Source organism: Lissotriton vulgaris, chromosome 3_1, assembly GCF_964263255.1.
Source record: "Lissotriton vulgaris chromosome 3_1, aLisVul1.2, whole genome shotgun sequence".
Taxonomy (NCBI): domain Eukaryota; kingdom Metazoa; phylum Chordata; class Amphibia; order Caudata; family Salamandridae; genus Lissotriton; species Lissotriton vulgaris.
Window position 1 is genome coordinate 913,821,166 of NC_141689.1, and position 20,138 is coordinate 913,841,303.

A 20,138-nucleotide genomic window follows, 5' to 3' on the forward strand; every position below is an offset into this window, starting at 1 on the left:
ATTCTTCAGGAGTGACATGGACAGGGATATCTTAAGTATTTTGGGGGTCGTAGTCTGGAACTGCTTTGAATTTATGATGCAATTCAGCTTTTTATGACCTCCTAAGCCAGGACACTGTCAGTGCGCAGGCAGACTGGTCCAAATTCTAAATGTGTTACATCTAATATTCAGGTATAGTGCTGTGTATTTTAAATTTCCTAACATAGAAGCAACTCACTTATATAACTGCACATAATCTGTGTGGCTCCCTCCCATTTCTAGTATGTGAGGACTTGTTTTGATCTAAAAGAAGCTTTCTTTATGGATGTTGCATGAAATATAAGCACAACATGTATCTGCAAAATGTCTGTAATAAACTCTAACACACCATCCACATTTAAAATAAATTTAAGGAAAACGTTAATTAAAACAATCTGTTTAAGTAATATTCAAGGTCATTAAGGAAAGTCTGTGCATTATAAAGCTTGCTCTATCAGGGGGACCCCTGAAAGGCTGTGGCCCTGGGCCAGAGCCCACTTTGCCCATGCCTTAAAATGTCTCTGGACCTAGACAAGCTTAGCTATCCTTAGCAACCTGAAGGATTCAAAAGATAACCCTGTAACCGTGGTATCTGCTGACAGGTTACTGGAATTTATTGAACCTTGTGAAATAACGCTATTAATGCACACATAAAACTCCTTCAATAATGAAGTTTAGCCACAAACTAAGCCACGGCTGTCATCTAAACAGGTTATCACTCGTTGAATTAGTTGACATTTACTGTGGATGTTTATCAAATTACAAAACTAGCAATTCGTCATTAGACCAATATTCCGGAAGCACATTGTCTTCCCCAAAGACCACTCAGTAGGAGCCATAAAGGGCAACAAGTGTCTGTCATTCTCTTGTGATAACGATTTACTGATTCGACAGGAAGATGAAACGTTTGTGTTATGCAGATTTGTAGGGTGCACTATCACCCGGGAGGGTATCCTGGTGCTGAGTGGGTGCGAGTGGGACTAATCTAAAAACCAGGTGTTCAGCTTCTTGAGAAATTCAGGAAGTAAGGAGGAGTATTTTAGGGGCCTGATTCACAGAACTAACTTAAGACAAAATCCTAAACTTACAACCATTTTAATATTCACAGAAGGCACTTAACTCATCAATGAGTAAGTGTGTTTTGTAAATACCAAAATGAGTAAGTGCATTCTGTGAATACTAAAATGGTTTAGGATTTTGTCTACAGTTAGTTCTTGAATCGGGCCCCATGTGTCTATTTTGTAAACATGTTTAGTTTGTGAGTTTATTACCTTGACAAGCTGAGTGTTGGAGACAAGTGGATTAATGTATCCACTCCTAGAATCTGTGTTTCATCTCATGATCATAGTGTTGCATCCCAGCATGTCAACACAACCTTCCATCCTCTAGAACTCAACAAAGTGTGTATTGATGAGTAACAATACCCCAAGGGAGAATTTACGTTTTACATTTGAACGTTATATTAGCAAACCAGGGTAGAAAATGTGTGTAGCCTAATAGTTGTGTGTGGATCATTGCATTGATTGCAATAGATTTGTGATTACTTGGTAGTGATATTATTATTCTTAACATTGCAGCAGGATCATTTTCCTACAAAAGTCTCAAAGTATCGTGTTATAAACCCAGTTGTAAGAAGCCCATAAGGCCGGTAGACAATAACTATAACCTACATTTGAAACATTTCACACTGTAATGACTAAATCTTCATTTCATGGGATCTCCTTGTCAGACTGTATCTTGCAAATGCTGATAAATGCAGAAAGTGAATACTGAACACAAAGAGAGAATATTCATGTTAGAGTCCTTTAAATATAAATTACCAATATTTTGCTGTATTTCATTCAACTATTTCAATTTTGCTGTTGAGCGGTTCAGAAAATATCAGTGAAAACGAGCTAATAAGCCCTTGTCTTTCAGTTAAAGGGCCATCTTAGACGTTCCTTGAAAAGGGACAGTATTTCCCTGCAAGGGAATCCATATCAAGGATTTCTTATCCTTCCAGACACGGAGCATGCTTATATTTTTCTAGTGGTTTAGGGAAAAAATAAATGTTATCAATGATGTTATTTGGGCAGTGATGTCATTTAACATGTCATGAGTGATGTCATAACCAGTGCAAGAATGGCGAGGGTGCAAGTTGTGGATACTTTTCTGAATTACAACTAGCAAGTGTTTAGGTTTTGTTTTGAATCATGACAACACTGTGTATTTCAGTTAATTTCAGAGGTTTTTTTAAACTTACACTATGGTGTTATGAGCAAATCTGACCACAGTTCACTTTAACATTTGAGTTTTTGTGTGAATTTCTGTGTTTTTTTAATCCTACTCAAAGTGGAACTCTTTTCGCACCCCAACCTAGGTTAAATTCTAAAGATGCGCACAAAATGTGACTTTTACTAGCAGGGGATAGCTGTGGCCTCAGCAGGAAACTTTTGGGGACAATATAACAACAACATAACTATTACTGGGCATAGCTGGTAAACATTAGAAGCAGCATGTGTGCAGTGGTGGGTGTTGTGCATGCTGTGACCTCTAGCCAATTCCTGCAACCCATTGTTCATGGGTGTCTAACATCCACAGTGGATGACCTTTAATTGACTGCAGTGAGGGTGAGACAAATAGTCTAAAAGCTGTACACTGCATGAGTGGCGTGAAGGCCCTGAACTCTGACCAGGTCTGCTCCCTACTGGCAGTGGCCATTCAGTCACAATGCAGACAGCTTTCGGCAATGCGCAATGAGTTTGGGCTGCAGGACATGGCATCTTGTCAGGCCTTGAGCCCCCCCTATCCACAGAGTCTGACCTCTGCTATTCATGCCCCCAAAATTGCACAGCAGGGGCCAGCTGCAGGTCCCCTTTAACCCATGAAGCTTGCCAATTTATTGGTATACTGGGTGTGCGGTAGCTTAGTGATACTTCCTCATACCATGCCCTCAGACCATGCACAGCCATGAAAATGGCACCAGTGGTTGTGTACAATCTGAATGGTGGTAGCACCTCCACAGCCATGTCACTTGCATCTGTGAAGCTAGCACCTGGTGGGGGTGTACTGGACGAGCAAAGAAAACACAAAGAGATGGACGAGCAGTCATAGTGCCTTCTGAGCCTGGCCCTTAGAGTCTGTGCAGCTTGAACCCAGTGGGGGTGTACTGGACAGACCGTACTAGCACTTCAGCAGCCAGGCACCTTGAGTCTGCGATGTATGCACCCAGTGATGGTGAACGGATTTGTAATACTAGTGTCTCCAAAACTGGGCTCTTTGAGTCCATTAGGTCTGAACCCAGTGGTGGTTCTCTGGACAGTACTGTTGCCTCCACAGCCGCCCCCCTTCAATCTGTAAAGAGTGCACCTGGTGGTGCTTTAGTAGCGATGCGGTACTAGAGCATCCACAGCCAAGCCCCTTCAGTCTGTGAACTTGCACCCAATGAGGTGTACCGGTATGTCAGCAATAGTGCCTCCGCAGGCAGGCCCCTTGAGTCAATGAAGCTTACACCCGGTGGTGGAATACCAAACGAGCTGTACTAGCCCCTCTAGAACAGGGCCCCTGAATGGTTGTGACCCTTGCACCCGATTGTGGTGTACAGGGCAGGTGATACTACACTTCTGGAACTGGGCCCCTTGTGTTCAAGAAACTTGAACCAGATGGTGGCGTAGTAACCAGGCAGTATTAGTACCACCAAAGCCAGGTCCCTTGTGTCTGTGAAGATTGCTCCTGGTGGTGGTGTACCAAGTATGTGGAACTACCACCTCTGGAACCAGACCCTTTAGTCTGTGAAGCTTGCACCTCATGCTGGTGTACTGACTAGCAATTCTAACCCTTCTTCAGCTGGCCCCTTGAGTCCATGAAGTTTGCAACTGGTCTTAGTTTACTGACTAGCAGAACATACCCCTCTGCAGCTGGGCCACTTGAGTCTTGAAAGCTTACAGTCTGTGGTGATGTGCCAAGTACTGGTACTAACACCTCTGATGCCCAGTCCCTTCAGGTCCTGAAGCTTGCACCCGGTGGTAGTGACCGAGTCGGTGGTACTAGCCGCTGTGCATCTGGGTCCCTTAAATCTGTTAACCTTGCACTTGGTGGCGGTGTATTGCCTGGCAGCATTAGAGTCTGTGAGGGCAATAGCACTGTGCATGGCTTGTGTAATGGCAGTTGACTACAGGGTCTGGTCCGTGACATGAACCTTCTTTTTTTCACATCTTTTGGGGGATCAGAGGATCCCAAAATGTATCACTGAATCCACACCGGAGGGCCTTGCTGTGGTTCACAAACGAAACACCTAGATCTGTGAATCCTGTGACGAAATGTATATTTTTTGTTATATTTCTAACACAGGGGTCCAGCTGAGAATACTCCACAGGGTCATACAGGTAATAGTCTGCTTTCCTCTGTGCTATCTATTTTTTTGTTTCTTTCTGCAATGGCTGCCACAATATTTTCTTTCAGTGTTGCAGTCAAGCAGATCCTTTTGGCTAGGCAGATTCTTGTAAGAAATGCTTAATAGAATTGGGCTACAAGAGAACAAGCTCCTTTGGCCAATAAGGTATGTTTCATTTTTTAACTGCGGGCTTTGAGGCTGTCCGCAGAACCTCAACTGGTTAAATGCCTCTATCTTTTTTCTAAATGTAACCCTTTCATATGCAACCGGAGCTTCTGGTGAAATGCAGATTTTTGAAAAACTACTAAACAAAGTTACACCAAACCAACCCATGAAAAAAAGTTTTCAGTTTGTTCCAGATTTGGTGCAATTCTTTCCTGCTATTTTTTCTGCATCAGAGACCAAAATCTCCAATGGACATATTAAAGCAGGAAATCACATTTTTGGGTCCCCTCTTTTTTCGTTGCCCTCTCTTGACTGATCAGCATGAAACTTTCCACAAAGGGTCCAACGTGGATGAACTTTGTTTTGGAAAATGTAGTGGTGATTCATCAAATTGTGTCAAAGTTATTAAGAAAACTAAGGTGCCTACCTGTGGAAACTCTGACTTAACCAAAAATGAATGTTCAAAAACTTTGTATATCTGGCTTTTTTGGTTTGTGGGTAGCACGTGAGCTTCCCATGGTCATGCAACTTCAAACAATATTGTGATCTGATTGGTCAAGGTTTTCTTTCCCCATTGGCTATCTCATTTCCACAGGAGTGAGAAGATCCTGTGAGCCCAGTGGGAGCTCATGCTCTGTTTGGCTGCTCACAATATGAAGAGAAATATTGCGCCCATCATTTCAGGATAGAGGAACTTGGTAACCATGTCTTAAAAATTGAAAAACATTGTATAAAAGGACAAGGAAGAAGTACCCCATCATTGGCCAAAATTGAAAAAAAAAATTTTTTCAGTGGTTTCAGCGATCCAGTGGGCGTGCCACAAGAGCCAGCATGGCCTCCTGGACTCCTACAGAAGTCCAACAGGAGTGCTGGTGGGCCACGGTGACTCTTACAAGAATAAGGGGGGGGGTGCCTGAGTGTCTGGTGTGGTTTAGCACAAAAAGTAGGTTGGCCCTGCTGCTGAGGGGGTTGGCTGCCAATGTGGGGTTAGATGCAGGCCCTCACCACAGGCCACTCCCTGCTGCCAACCCCATTGCCTGCATGCAGGGCCAAAGGCTGTGCACAGTGGCAGGAGGTTGGGCATCGGGCGGGGTTAGATGCAGGGTAGGGCAGAAGGTCAGGCCCACTTGGCCAACTGCACATCAGACACGGATGAAGGCTGTACACAGTTGAGGGTTGCTACCTATGCATGGTTGGCCTTGCATATGATGATAAAATATCACTTTGCATTAAAAAAATCCTAAAAATGTACAAAAAAACAAATGTTGAAATATGTCACTCTTGCCCTAAAGTAACCATAACTTGCACCCTCGTGAGACACTGCCTATGAAATATCATATTAACCTGATAACATCACTGCAACCTCTGAAATGACATCATTGATGACAGGACTATACATGGTGAGGGTGCGAGTTACAGTTACTTTAGGGCACAAGTTATAGTCAATGAGGTAACTATAACTGATGAATTTCAGTGGTTTTGCTAGTTTAAAATAGTATATTTCAAATTACATGTTCTCCAAACTATAACATCCCTTTAACCTCTGTTTTTTTCAATGAATTTCTATTTTTTTAATGCACAGTGAGATATTATTCATTATTACCATACCTAACTATACCATCACTTTAACCTTTGATTATTCAAAAGTAATTGAATACAAAACTGTTTAGATCAAAGCTGTCTCTGAAAAAGGATGCTGCGCAATATTCATGGAAGCAAAAACAACTCCAGGTACATATGGGTTGTTTATAGCTGTGACTCCTGTAACAAAGAACACTGTACATACATCACACATACATTGATTCGGGAAATGGTTTTGAATACAGCAGAGTCCCTGAAGTAATTAACTCTCCAACACCTAATTCCACCGAATAGAGTCCAAAGAGATGGCTTTGAGTTTATCACACATCATCCCTGAAAATATAAAGCTGAAGAATCATTGTATAGAGTGTTGGAAAATCATGGAAACACCATGGGGAAGAAACAGGCTTACTAGCTGCTCTTAAGGTGGAAAATGATGGACTAGATTAGAACATGACCAGTGACTGAAACTAGTTTGCTCGTTCCACCCATCACTTCTTTCTTTCTCTACTTAAGACCAAACACATTATACGAGTCTGGCGATTGCCCCAAACCAAAAAATCATTAGGGGATTATTTTCTATAGCAAATATGTTTTAAAGCCATTCTTTGTTTAAGCCTGTATAGCTGCAGCATAGTCTATCACACATTTCCATTCGTCCCCTCCATATATTACACACTGTGCATTGTTCATTCTATTTGTTAGCAGTGTAGCAGTGCCTTTGCTATACCCTTTGAAGTGATTCTCTTTACAAATTAGACAATATTATTGCTCTAGACCGTATAATGCCATCTTGATCATTCAATCTGAAGTAAATATCAAATCATTGAACCAAAGCAAAGTTTTGACACATTTTTAATATAAAAGCGAAAACATCATCTTTTCCCAACATTTTCTAATCATTGGATCTTTCTAGGAAAAAACAAAAACACATCTGAAAATGTTCTTGCTGAACTTACATCTTTCCCGATAAGGTCCTCTTGGTTTTCTACAATTCCCCAGGGAGCAATCCCGATGGTACAGATCTTCCCTCTAGACTTGGAGGCATGGTCCTTTAGAGCATCTCCCACATGACGGATGACTCCTGCAGAGAGGAGGGGAGACCACACTGAATTCAAAGGGGCAGCAGAAGTGAGATTCAACTCAGGAACATTCAAGTTCAGTGCAGGCCTACTTTAATTAATTGATTTTCAGAAATACTAAGCATGTTGAGATGAGCTTACAAATTCTACTCTAGCGATTATAAATATCGTATAATGGTACCTTGTTAGCACGTCAAGAGAACGCCTTTTCTTATGAGAAAGCAATTAGGTATGGAGTCATGTAAACTTTCCCAGAGCAGCTACAAAATTCAGATGATTTTTTATTAAGGTTCTTAAAGATAACCTTTCAATAACACCTTATAAAAACCTCTGATCGTGAGGGCTTCTTTAAAAGCATTTGCATTGCAGAATGTATTAATTAGTGGTAGGGACCCACTGCCATAACACTGATGTGTTCCTTTAATGCCAAGCATACACGCTGGCTGGCACAGCTCCAACTGCTACTGTCATCCAGTGACAGAAGCTGTGGTACAGCCACTCATATGTATATAAGTGTTTATCCCCTTGAGGCTTCCTTCAATGATGGAGAAAACTCCACCTCTCCCTGCCACAGCTTGACTATCATGCTACATTCTTCACTTCTTAAGCAGGAGCCCACATGCATCTCTTGCTTAGTATCTTACAGCAGTAAAGAGAAGGAGGATGAATGCGGAACACTTAAAAGGGTACACCAAGGCGCATACAAGCCTGCTAGAGCAGCAGTGTGATTTACCTCAGGGGATAACCACCGTCGAGCTCGGCGGTGATGGGTAGGTGACTTCACACGGACACGGGTAATTTGAGCCAGAACTAGAGGCAAATCCTGTTGTACCGACCCGCCGACTACTCAGGTGGCAATTAGTCCAAGACTTCTAGGCATAGGATTATCCCCTGAGGTAAATCACACGAGACGCATGACATCAGCATGGTTTCCTTTTAATCCCCCTTTTTACTATTTTTCACCTTCACTAGGTCCTGACGAATCGCGGGAACTTCCCATGCGAGAAACATGTTGACCAACCCTCACTTTTAGTCTCCTCTTGGGTTACGCTACCTAACCTGCCGCAACCCAGCGAGCTATTTTTCACTTTTTTAACTGCAGTAGGGGGACCCCCAGAATAAAGTGGTTTCCGGCACCCCCTGCTACATTTTAATTCACCCTTTTCCTTCAGGATACTGATTGCCCTGGCCCACACACCCGCACTTCACCAATAGGCTGCTGGACAAAAAGATCTCCGCCAAAGAGCCCCTCTCTGAGGTGAGCCCGTTGGGGATTGCACCGCCTCCCCGACGAGGAGCAAACGCCGATGATGAAGCATGACACCCTTCTGGGTGTGTGAGGCAAACATGTCCAACATAATGGATGCCCAAAGGTGTAACATACACACCCTCGGTCGAGCCAATCTGTCCCAACTTCTTTAGGAACAGTTCAGCAACCCCCCCTTTGTTGAAACGAGGAATTTAGGTTTGGCAATGCAAAAGAAGCATTAAAAAAGTTGAAAAAGACACATATGATAAGCAATAAAATAACCCAAGACTCCACAGATGATGATGATTAAAATGATCATCACTATTGAAATTATTGTTATTATAATATTTATATTATTATATTTATACTAGATACACTATCATACACATACATCATAATGTATATCAAGAGCATTCTTAAAAATAAAACTACACTTTTCTTCTTTGATAAACGCTTTCATTTTTACATTTTAATATAATGTAAAATAAATAAATATACATTCCAGAATAATGCTTATCCTCTTTGAGCTCTTTATAACTTGGTAAAACTAATGCAGAACTTTCAGGGATGCCTCTTAATGTAAATATGAGTTCATCCTCAATGAAGTTATTAAGAGGGATGCACGCCTTCTTTACTGGTTTGTTCATTTCATTTAAGGAAAGAGGTTTTGAAAAAATGGCAATGAAGAACTACTTAATTTTTATAAACCACTACAATATAAGTCTTCCTTTGATGTGCTTAGTGAGAGTTATGTCTTCGGACTGATACCTATTATACTTATATAAAGGTGAACATATGTACACCTACATATACAGAGCAACCTTTGCTAACAACGTATAAGTTGTAACTTCGCTGATAAAAAGGGCAAGAGTGCAAATTGCTCCTCTACAGTAATATTATTATGATGGAGAATGCATGACAACACTCTGCACAAGTCGAAGTACTTTCTCCTCACCAATTATTCAAAATTTCGGGACAGTTGTGATAAATTACATACAATTATGCTAGGTGTGTAAGAATATTTTTGCTTGCATCTTTCATGACTTTTCAAGGTGAGGCCATCCCTCTCATGAAAAATTTACATGAGAAACCAGCAAGAGATTGTTTGAAGCAGTATATGGCCAGTATGAGAACCTATGTCTTAGCTAGATATTTTCTACTTTAACTAGCCTTCCGTGGGCAAAAATCACACAAAATCCCTCGATAGGCAAAATAGTGAAAATGTCCCATATTTCATGCAATGTCATGTTTAAAAATATATGTACAATTATGCCTGCATTATGAAAATTATGCATGGTCTAAAACAGGAGGCATTCAAGTATGTTAAACATGACACCCAGCAGTGTTAGGATGCTAGATTGCCCATAAAAGCATACAAAATGTCCCATTCACCAAAGAGATCAAATCAGGGTACATCTATATGTAATTACATCTGGGATTCCATTAATTCTTACACTAGCTCTGCAAGGCAGCATATTTTATAAGCTAGTAGAACATACTTTTTTTAGTATTTTCTGGAAGTTCACTCCCTGCATAGAAGAATATTTATGAAGCCAAATCTCAAAATACAATTCACCAAACAGTAAAGTACTGATTCAAATATTAATTATTGTGTCTTGGATTTGGGACCAGCTAGAAAAACAATTCAGCCCTCCTTTTAAATATTTATTAAAGGCCCAAATCAGTTGTGAAGTTTGTTTTTAAGAAATATCTAGCAAAAGTAACTTTTGGAACATTACCTTTTCCCTGCCTGAAGCACGTGGAGGCTAATTTACATTAGCTCTCCAGCTGTCAATTAAGTAATTTACCTTAATGAGGTGTGAAAACTTCTCCCCGAGCAGGAACAATGGCCCGGGAGTGACGGGAAGACCAACTGAGGTTGGCCAAGGAACCTAATTAACATACGATCGCCTTGGTCTGTCTCAAGTAAATGTTAGGTGATGCCTGGAAAGGGCCTCCCTTTGTCTACATAGTCAGGTTGGCACCAAACCCAATGGGTGGAAAGCTACCCTCAGATCAAGTGTTGAACTACCACAGAGGTAGACACTGGTCATTACCCTGCCCACCTCTCTCGGTGGGGGCACAGGCTCTGTACAAGAGAAGAAGTGTTCCCCAATTACGGTTTTGGGAATAAGGTGTGCGATTCTTTGTAGCAGGGCAAACATGAGATGCTGCAAAGGTATGTAGGGTTGCCCCTGGGTACTTTCAACCAACAGGTTAAGGAAGAGCAAGGAGTCGTTCCACACACTAGCTGGTCCCAGGCATAAGTATAGCACACCAAGATATTGTTCTCTGCACACTCTCTGCAACTGCAGAAGTTCAGAAGAGGACTGGACCCGATGTCTGTGGTCTGAGAGGAACCCTGAAGGACTCGACCTACACCCCCTTGTGCCCATGATAAACAAGTGAATTCCAATGGTCAGTTGGGTGACCCGTGTGGCTACAGGGAGACAACAATGTGCAAGAGGCATTTCCCCTGAATTGTCCAGCTGGCAGCTGCAAGTAAACCTGTGATTGTTTGTTCTCCAGAAGAAAGTTTGGAAACTTTTCCTCCAGACCTGCAGTCACACTCATCGGAAACGTATCTGACCGGTGGTTCCACGGCGTCAGATTGGATTTCAGCTTCATCCAGACCAAAGACATCTGCACCACCAGAAAAAGTGATAGCCCCATTCTTCATTGAGATTTTGAAACTTTTCAGAAAAGATATCTCAAAAGCAGGTCCCGGCCTTCAGTTTCATGATGATGGTTACAGTTTCAACATTTGGGTCACAATATGTTTTCTAGACAATAATTTGTCAACACTATTTTAGTACCTTTCAACCTATTTAGATCACAGCTGTGAGTCCTAATTTATACTTTCCTAGTGTTGTTTTATTTCTAATTGTATGTCTTTTGGGGAGTTAAAGGAGTATAGCTTTCATTCTTCACCAAGCCTTACATTTTCAAATCTTATCCGGGTATTTATGATGTTTTCATACTTCAATATTGATTGAATAATAGTCGATATATGTTTTCATAGCTGTATGTTGTTTGGAGCTGAGAATTCTCTCAAAGCACAGATATCAAGTAGTGCCGAGATTATGAATTTTGCAAATTGCCAACTTAAAAGAGATTTCAGAAGCAGTTTTAGCTAAGACTCTTTGGCAGTTAAGGGCCCAATTATGTCTTTCAAACAAGCTGTACTTCTCAAGAGAAATGTATTAAAAAGGACACCATCCTTTAGAAGTTCTTTAAGAAGACAGGTATGGTTATATGTGATAAAAGAGGGAAACATTTTGTTTATTACTATGAATGCTATATTCAAAGCATCCATATATCATATTTTAGAAAAGAATGAGACCACATTGACTATGAATGTATGCTGTGAAATATATATATATATCACATACCGAAATACTTTGAAGCAATCAAAACACTTAGTAGATCTTTCCATTTATCACTACCTCTTTCATAATCACAGTGAGGTGACTTTTCCCGGTAACTGATTTAATTTGCAGAGATGCACAATCACAGAGTCTCTATTTTTACCTATAAAATGGAATTTTCTCGCCACAATAACCAACAGTTATGCCTACCTTTCTTATTGCCTTTACAGTGAGATGTTACATTTTGTGATCGTAGATGGAAATTAATTACACCACATTCAGTCTCTCCATGCAGAAAATATGTTCAAGCAAGGATTGAGCTTTTTTATTCACTGCAGTTTCTAAGAACTCTTATGCACGCATTAGTAGTTTTTGTACAATAAAATCCTCCTTCACAGTTCAATTACTTTAATTTAAAAATTAATTATGAATTTCTCAGCCTGAATATTCTGTGAGTACCGTTGTTTTCCATGCTTAAGCCTTAAAAAAAAAAGCTTTGAGACCAATGCATGTGAGTTAGCATGTCTTAATCATAGACAGGAAACGAGAACTTCCCATTAGGACAGGAATACGCTTCAATCACTGCTTTAGATGTGCATGCAGATGGCGGTGAGAGGCAAGATGGCGGTCGTTTGAGGCCGTAGCAGAGTGCAGCCCACAAGAGAGCCTGATTTAGTAATGCGGAAATAGAGATGGAACTCAGCGATGACCCCAGAAAGCCGATATGAGGAGATATTAAGCACCCCTAAGAGTTGTGGACACGATCTGTGCCTAAGAGGGGTGCTAGTTGGCCTGGCGGTGCTGAGGCGTTTTTCCACAGAGATCGCCAAGGTCTACACTTACTGGGATGGCACTCTCGCTGAGACCAGGAGCGAGCCAGAGGCGGAGACAATGAGACCCAAGGCAGCAGGAGCGGCTGCCAAAGCAAGGGCGGAGCAACTGGGATTGCGGGGCTAGTATGAAACAAGAGACTTCGGTGAGAAAATGCTGGCACCAGCGTCAGTGCTGACCTTGCCGACGCAGACTCCCGAGCGGGGAGGCCGCACGCAGCCAGTGGACCCAGGCCAGAGAGATGAGGAAACGGCAGGCAGTAGGGAAGAATCGACTGGCCAGCCCATCAGTAATTGACCTGATGAGAGGTCCCGCGGGGAAAGTAGCTCAGGGTCACAGTGAGATCTGCCAGGACAATGCAAATGGGCAGATCGGGCAGAGCCAGGAGCGGGGCTCTGAGAAAGGGAGAAAAGATGGAAAAGGACCCCCAACACGAACACAGACATGCAGGGAAATAAGCTGGAAGACCCTAAAGGTAGGCTGGGAGACATTCCCCAAGTGATAGTGATGCGGGTGAGAACATTAGGAATATTTTAGATGCCGGCCCTAACACAATAGTTCTTGTTGAGAGCCCAGGAGATGCTAATGTGTGCACTGGATGGCAGGATCCCTTGCAGAACAATATAATTAATACAGTAACAACCCCATCCCATGATTATCAGATAATGATTACCCCCAAACAGTTGAGCTTTCTTGAGCAGGCTGTATGAATGGTGGGAGTATGTAAAAGGACCTTGGAGATGGAAAAGAGCCGGACAAGGAACCTAGCGATTATTTTTTCTCACTGTCAGATGGGGGTGAATGGTCAGAGGATCTTTCAGATATCTCCACAGACCTGACCAATAGTGATGTGGATGAGGCAGCTGGTGGTAAAGTTAAAACAGTCTTGAAAAGAAAAAAAAGTCAGGGACTAACCCCCAGATGCATCAAGCATCCATTTTGCGATTCTTTATTAGCGAAAAATAAGGAATCGCTAATAAGGAATAGCAAAATGGAATGCAAGTAGAAATCACTTTAAAAATAGCGATTTCTTAAAATTCCTTAATAGCGATTCGCAAATTGCGAGTCGCAATTAAGGAATACCTCCCCATTCATTCCTATGGGCCAATAGGCCCATAGGAATGAATGGGAAGAATTTTCAATTTGCGAATCGCAAAATGAGAATGCGATTTCTTAGGGTGCAGGGGTGTCCAAAGGACACCCTGTTGCACCCCTGAAATTGATCTGTGCACATATGTTGCGCACACACATGCCCTTAGGGCATGTGTGTGCGCAACATGAAACTTTTAAAAATGCACTTTAGTGCATTTTTCAAAGTTTTTGCAAATTACCATGAAGTTGTACTTCATGGTAATTTGCGAGCCCTATTAGCGAAATCGCTATTTTTAAACTTTAATGCATTGCATTTAAGGAATCTCAATTTGAGATTCCTTAAATGCAAGTAATCGCAATTTAGCGAATTCTCAATTTGCGATTTTTGCATTTAGGATGATGCATCCCAAATGCAAAAATACCGCTCGCAAAGGGGCAGATTCTGAGAATCTGCCCCTTTGCGAGCGGTTTTTAGCTTCATGCATCTGGGCCTAAGGACCTTATGTGGGACTATACTCCTACAAATCAACTTGCAGGCCAGCTGTCTAGCGGACATCAAGCCTCGGATCAGGGGGGCCTACCCCCGACCCTTGAAGCAATATTCCAAGCAATAGCACTGCACCAGGATGAGACAAGGCAGGACGGACGCAAGGCCCAAGCTGCAGTGCAAAAGGTGCCAGGAGTGATTCGTAAATTGACTAAAACCTGCAGTGCTTTTGGGGAGAGATTGACTGACTTGGAAACAAGGGTTGTGGCAACTGAAGCGGATCTAACTGTGAACCAGACACTTATAAAAGCTCATGAGGCTAAAGTAGTTGATGTGCAATGGAAGCTCGAAGAGCAGGAGAACCGCCAGAGGAGGAATAACCTGAGAGTGCTTGGGGTTCCTGAGGAGGTTAAAGGGGCAGATGTCCGCTCGTTCATTGTGAAACTATTTAGAGCTTCACTCCCAGAACTTACAGACTGGAACTGGGACAGAGAGGTGCAGCGTGCTCACTGTGTTCCTTTTTTGCAGAAGTAGTCTGTGAGAACAGGTGCTTTGCCACAAGCTATTTTGGTTTACTTTTGCAATTTTTTGCTTCGCCAAGCTATTTTTGAAAAGGCACGGCCAGAAGCAAAGAGAACTTGGAATGAGGTGTCCTATTTTGTTCGGCCAGATTTTTGCCGCTCCACCGTCTAAAGGCGGTGGAGGCTGCGGCAGCTGATAAAACCATTTCAAGACAGAAATACACAGGCCTATCTGAACAATCCAGCAAGACTCAAAGTAATATGGAGGGGTAACACCATATTTTTCCACAGGTCAAAGCAAAAGAATATCTGGACAGTTTGAAGGGTTAGGATGTAGATTTATGGTTGAATCGGAGTAGTAGAGGAATATAAACTGTGGGTTATTATAGGAATTGCTTGGGGTGTTTAAGTAGGGGGTGTTTTGGCGTGAGGGCTTGGGGTCCTTGGTGGTCGGATAGAAAAACAGAATCTCTTATGGGTTAATCTAGGACTCTCTGGGCTGCATGATGCATCCATTATGCACAGTACTTTGTCTGAGCGCCTTTTGTGGGGGGTGCGGGGTGAGGGGATGGATGGGGAGAAGGGAAGGGGTGGGGGAGAGTGGGGGGTGGTAGGGGGTTGAGGGGTCGCGGGAGAAAAACATATCCAGGATTGAGGTCGCAAATTGTATATTATTTAAAGTAGGAGAGAACATGCAGGTCATTTTACTTAAGATGGTAGAGGAAGGAGAGAGAAGGATGGGATTATATGGAGGTTTGAAAATTGAAACCAGATGGGGAGGTTAAATATTTGTTCTTTGACTGTAGCAGGATTAAATGATAGGGCAAAAAGGGTGAGCGTATTGGAATTTGTGAGAACAAACAATATTTAATAACCTTACAAGAAACCCATATTCCATGGGGGAAGAAGGAGCTGCTGGGTAGCAGAGGATATAATCTATTAGCATGCACTTCCCACAACTCAAATATGCGGGGAGTGGCTACACTAGCTAAGATCAATTGGGGTTTGGCTAAGCGAAAGCAGCAGACACATTGGGGAGGTGGGTTATTGTAGAACTAGAGGCAGGACTCACCTTATGTTCAATGTATGGGTCAAACCAGGATGTGTGCCCGCTAATTGTGTGTGGCGATTTTAATATTTCACTTGACTCTAGACAAGGACCACATAGTCAAGGGGTGTATCATGGTCCAAAGCCCAGAGTTTATAAAGCACTAGCCTCTCTTAATAATAGTCATGGGTTAGTGGATGCCTGGCATTAAATAATTCAAATAATGCCGGCTACACATATTATTCATGTCTGTACAGGAAGTACGTTTGGATTGATTATTTTTTCTGTTCAAGAGATGTATTAAGGGTATCAAGCATTAAGAAACTTCCGAAGGTGATCTCAGATCACAAATCTTGGAGATGGAAAGTGCGATATGAATAGATATAGTGCCGCAGGGGTACGGTCTGGGATTCTTTTAAAGCTGGTCTCGGGGGGAAACCATTAGTTTTGTGGCAAAGGCTAGAACATCACGGAGGAGTAGGAATCAACAGCTAATGCAGGAGTTAGCTGAGGCGGAAGAGAAGCATGTCTCCTTAATAGAACAGGGGTTGGAGGGGGGTCAAATTCAGTATCAAATAATAACTCTGAAAACAGAAATTAATAGCTGGTTAACACAAAAAGCTGCAGAGGAATACCAATCCCAGCGGAATAGCTCCTATGAAAATGGTGAGTTAGTCAGAAGGAGGTTAGCTCTTCGGAATAGGCAAAATAATTAATTGAATGCAATATCCTCTATTAAAGTGAGTGGGCACACATATACAGACCCAGATGATATTATCGGGGTATTTAAGGATTATTATCAAATACTATATCAAGAGGATAAGAATATTGGCAAAGATTCAGTTGAAGTGTTACAGGACGTTGCTCGGTTAATGGGTACTGGTGAGCTAGGCGAAAGGTTGGATAACGAAACCAAGGAAGATCTGTAAAAAGAAATTTCACTCGAGGAAGTCCAGGCAGCTTTGCAAAGAACGGCATCAGGGAAAGCGGCCGGTCCCGATAAGATTCCACTAGAAATATATAAGATATTAGGAGAGGTAATAGTCCCTCTTTTGTTTAGGGGAGTCCAATATAGCGGGGAACCCCCTGAATCATGGAAAGAGACCGATATTTTAATCTTCCCCAAGAAAGGGAAAACAGCAGACAACCCGTCATCGTACCGTCCGATCTCCCTGATTAATACAGACACAAAAATCTATTCCAAGGTATTGGCTAATCGGCTGGGGAGGGTCATAGCCCAGCTGGTCTCCTCTTGGCAATATGGGTTCATCCCCGGGAGAGAAACAACAGATCATATCCAGAGGGCCATTTCGTTATTTGATTTCCTGACAGCGACGGGGGGGCCAGATAGCTATGATTCTCCTCAACGCCGAAAAGGCGATCGACCGGGTGCCCTGGAAGTTTTTATGGGGGATATTGGAGCTGAAGGGCGGTTAAAGCTACGTATAATGAACCAAAAACCCGGGTACAAAAATGGAGAGGGGGTCTAGTAATATTGCAGTGACCAGGGGGACGAGGCAAGGTTGTCCCTGTACTCACATTTTATTCGCTATGTGTATTAACCCTCTCTTGGTGAAATTTCTACAATCCAAGAAGATTAAACCAGTAATAACTAGGGGATATGAGACAAAAGTCCTGGCTTATGCTGATGACCTGGCTATATTAACCACGGATCCAGCAGAGGCAATCGAGGAAATTACTCAAATAGCAGATGGTTTGGGGACTCTTTCAGGCTATGCTCTGAATGAAGGGAAGACCATTGTGGTATGTACAGGAAACATGGATTTTAATGACTCTAGACGCAAAGAGTCGGCAGTCTATTTGGGGGTCTGAGTTAGCGCTAAAGTGAATGATATCATTAAACTGAATTTTGATCCTTTGATTAAATCCATACCTAAGAAAGTAAAGAGAGTTAAGGGGTTACATCTTTCTATTATAGGAAGAAGGAATTAATTGAAAATGACAGTGTTGCCTAAAATACTTTATTTGTTCCGTTCAATACCTTTGGTCATGGATAGTCATGTATTGAAAACCTTGGACTCTATTTTTTCATTTTTTATAGGGAAGTATGGGAAAGTGAGGAGAGCACCTACATTTTTAACCCTCCCACAATGTAGAGGAGGGCTTACAGTCCCCAATATTACATTTTATTACTGGGCGGCCCTTCTTCAACAGATGACCTCCTTGTTTTATGAAGGTAGATACAACGTACTGGAGGAAGATCCAAGAAGGCCTACAGTATATAAACTTGCTCTGGGGGAGCAGGCATGGGGCCTGTTATTAAGATAAACAGAGCCGAGCTATTACAAAAAAGTTTTTTTAAAGTAATAAATAGTGCATGTAGAATCTGGAAGCAAGTCTCAAAATTTATGAGGATTCCTAAAGTCTGTAGGTATACCCCCCTGTGGCACTCTTTGGTATTTCCTCAACAGGTGTATGATGATATGGGGAGAAGATGGGAAGAGCTGTGGGTTGTCACAATCAGGGACCTTTGCAGGGGGCACAAGTCTTGCAATTCTCACATCTTCAGAGTGATTTTGGAATCCTTGAAAGTCATTATTTCAAATTTTTACAGAGTAGGAGTAGTTTAACAATCTGCAGATATACGATGAATTTAGAAAGGATACCTCTGCTAGAAGCTATCACCAGGAGATCAAATAAAATCAGGGATACCTACAGTTCACTACTGGAAAAACTGCCAGATGATTTGGAAAAACATGAGACATCTTGGGTAGTGAAATTGGACAACCCCGACGTGAATATATACATGAGCTTATCCCTATCAGCTAAGCTATATCTATCCACTAATTTAAAGGCACAACTCTACAAAACTATTTTTATTCTATATTTTACACCCTCTAAGTTATTTTTGTGGGGAAAAAGGCAGGATGATAAATGTCCTAGATGTGGGGTAGGTCCAGCAACCTTGATACATATGTTCTGTGATTGTACCAAATTAAGGGGTCAGCTGAGATCTGCCAACACCTGCCTCCTGCCGGTACCTCGCACGAGAACAACAACCTGGGGAGACAGACGTTTCCTGGTTGCTGCGCCCAAGCTTTGGAACCTTTTGCCACTCACGATTGACACTGCCCCCAATCTGATGAGCTTTCGTAGGCTCTTAAAGACATGGTTGTTCAACCAGTAAGTTTGTTGTTCGGTCCTTCTGGCCTCCACATGCGCCGAGACACCTTCGGGTATTTGTATGCGCAATAAAAATATCGAAAATAAATAAATAAAAATAAATAAATTAGGATGGAGGACGGATCACCACTGTAATGCAGGCGGTGGCGATCTGTCCGCCATCCTTGCCCGTCCACCACCTTTCTTCCCCCACCATATTACAATGGCGGGGGCGACCGTGGCGGAGGGGAAGACCGTCCGCCGATTTTCCTCCAGGGTCGCCTTGCGACCGCAGCGGTAAAGGCCTGATACGGTGGCGGTGTCTATCATATTAGGATGGCCTGGGAGGAATGCCTTTCCCTGGCGGCAATGCAGCCACGAAAAGGCATACGGTTCCTGCTTTGGGGGCCCGTTGCGGGCCCCCAGGGTGAAGGGGGGTGCACATGGGGGGTTACCTATGGTACCCCCCTGCGTTTCACAGCACAACATGGCAGGCACCGCGTGGTGCCTGTCATGTTGTGCTGTGAAACGCACAACAAGCATTTTTCACATTGCGGCGGCTGGTGCTTTAAGCACCGTCCGCCGCAATGTTAAAAATGCGGGATGCACCCGCCACTGTGGCGGGTGCATCCTAATTGGGGGGACGGTTCTTCCGCCCTTGTGGCGGACAGTACCGGCCCCCGACAGGATGTCGGGCGGACAAAGTCCGTCCGCCATCCTAATGGACCCCTAAGTGTACTGAAAAAGGGGTTGCTTGATTTCTGGGAGAAACTGTTTGGTTTTAGATTTGAACTGACCCCAACACTGCTGATGTTAGGATGTGATAGCTCTCTGGCTCTAAATTATGCACAGGGGTACTGTCTATTTCTGGGGACAGCAGTATTTAGAATTATGTTAGCTGCTAGGTGGAAAGATGCAGAACCTCCATCATTTCAGATGTGGCGTGCTAGACTGCTCGGGATTTATAACCAAGAGAAGGCTCTATATGCCTGTAGGGGAAGACAGGCTAGAATCCTGGGGAGGAAAATCTGGGCTCTTATTGCTGAATGGAACAGAGGAATGAGGGAGCTGCTACAAGAAGATATGTCCACAAGGGTTGTAATGCAAATTATGTTTAGGTAACTATTTTCCGATATGCACTATGTGTTATGCACCTTATGAACTGTTTACAAAATGGTCTTAAGCATTAGACTGTACAGAT

At 42.7% G+C, this 20,138-nt stretch overlaps 1 protein-coding gene across 1 annotated transcript in view; it reads right to left on the bottom strand.

The window, feature by feature from the left end:
• The window catches only part of TRPM3 (transient receptor potential cation channel subfamily M member 3), a 979,327-nt gene that overhangs the window by 860,793 nt on the left and 98,396 nt on the right, over positions 1 to 20,138 (bottom strand). The window contains exon 5 of the mRNA XM_086963586.1: positions 7,096 to 7,220. Within this exon, the coding sequence (XP_086819712.1) occupies positions 7,096 to 7,220 (125 nt within the window). The remainder of the gene's footprint in view (positions 1 to 7,095; positions 7,221 to 20,138) is intronic.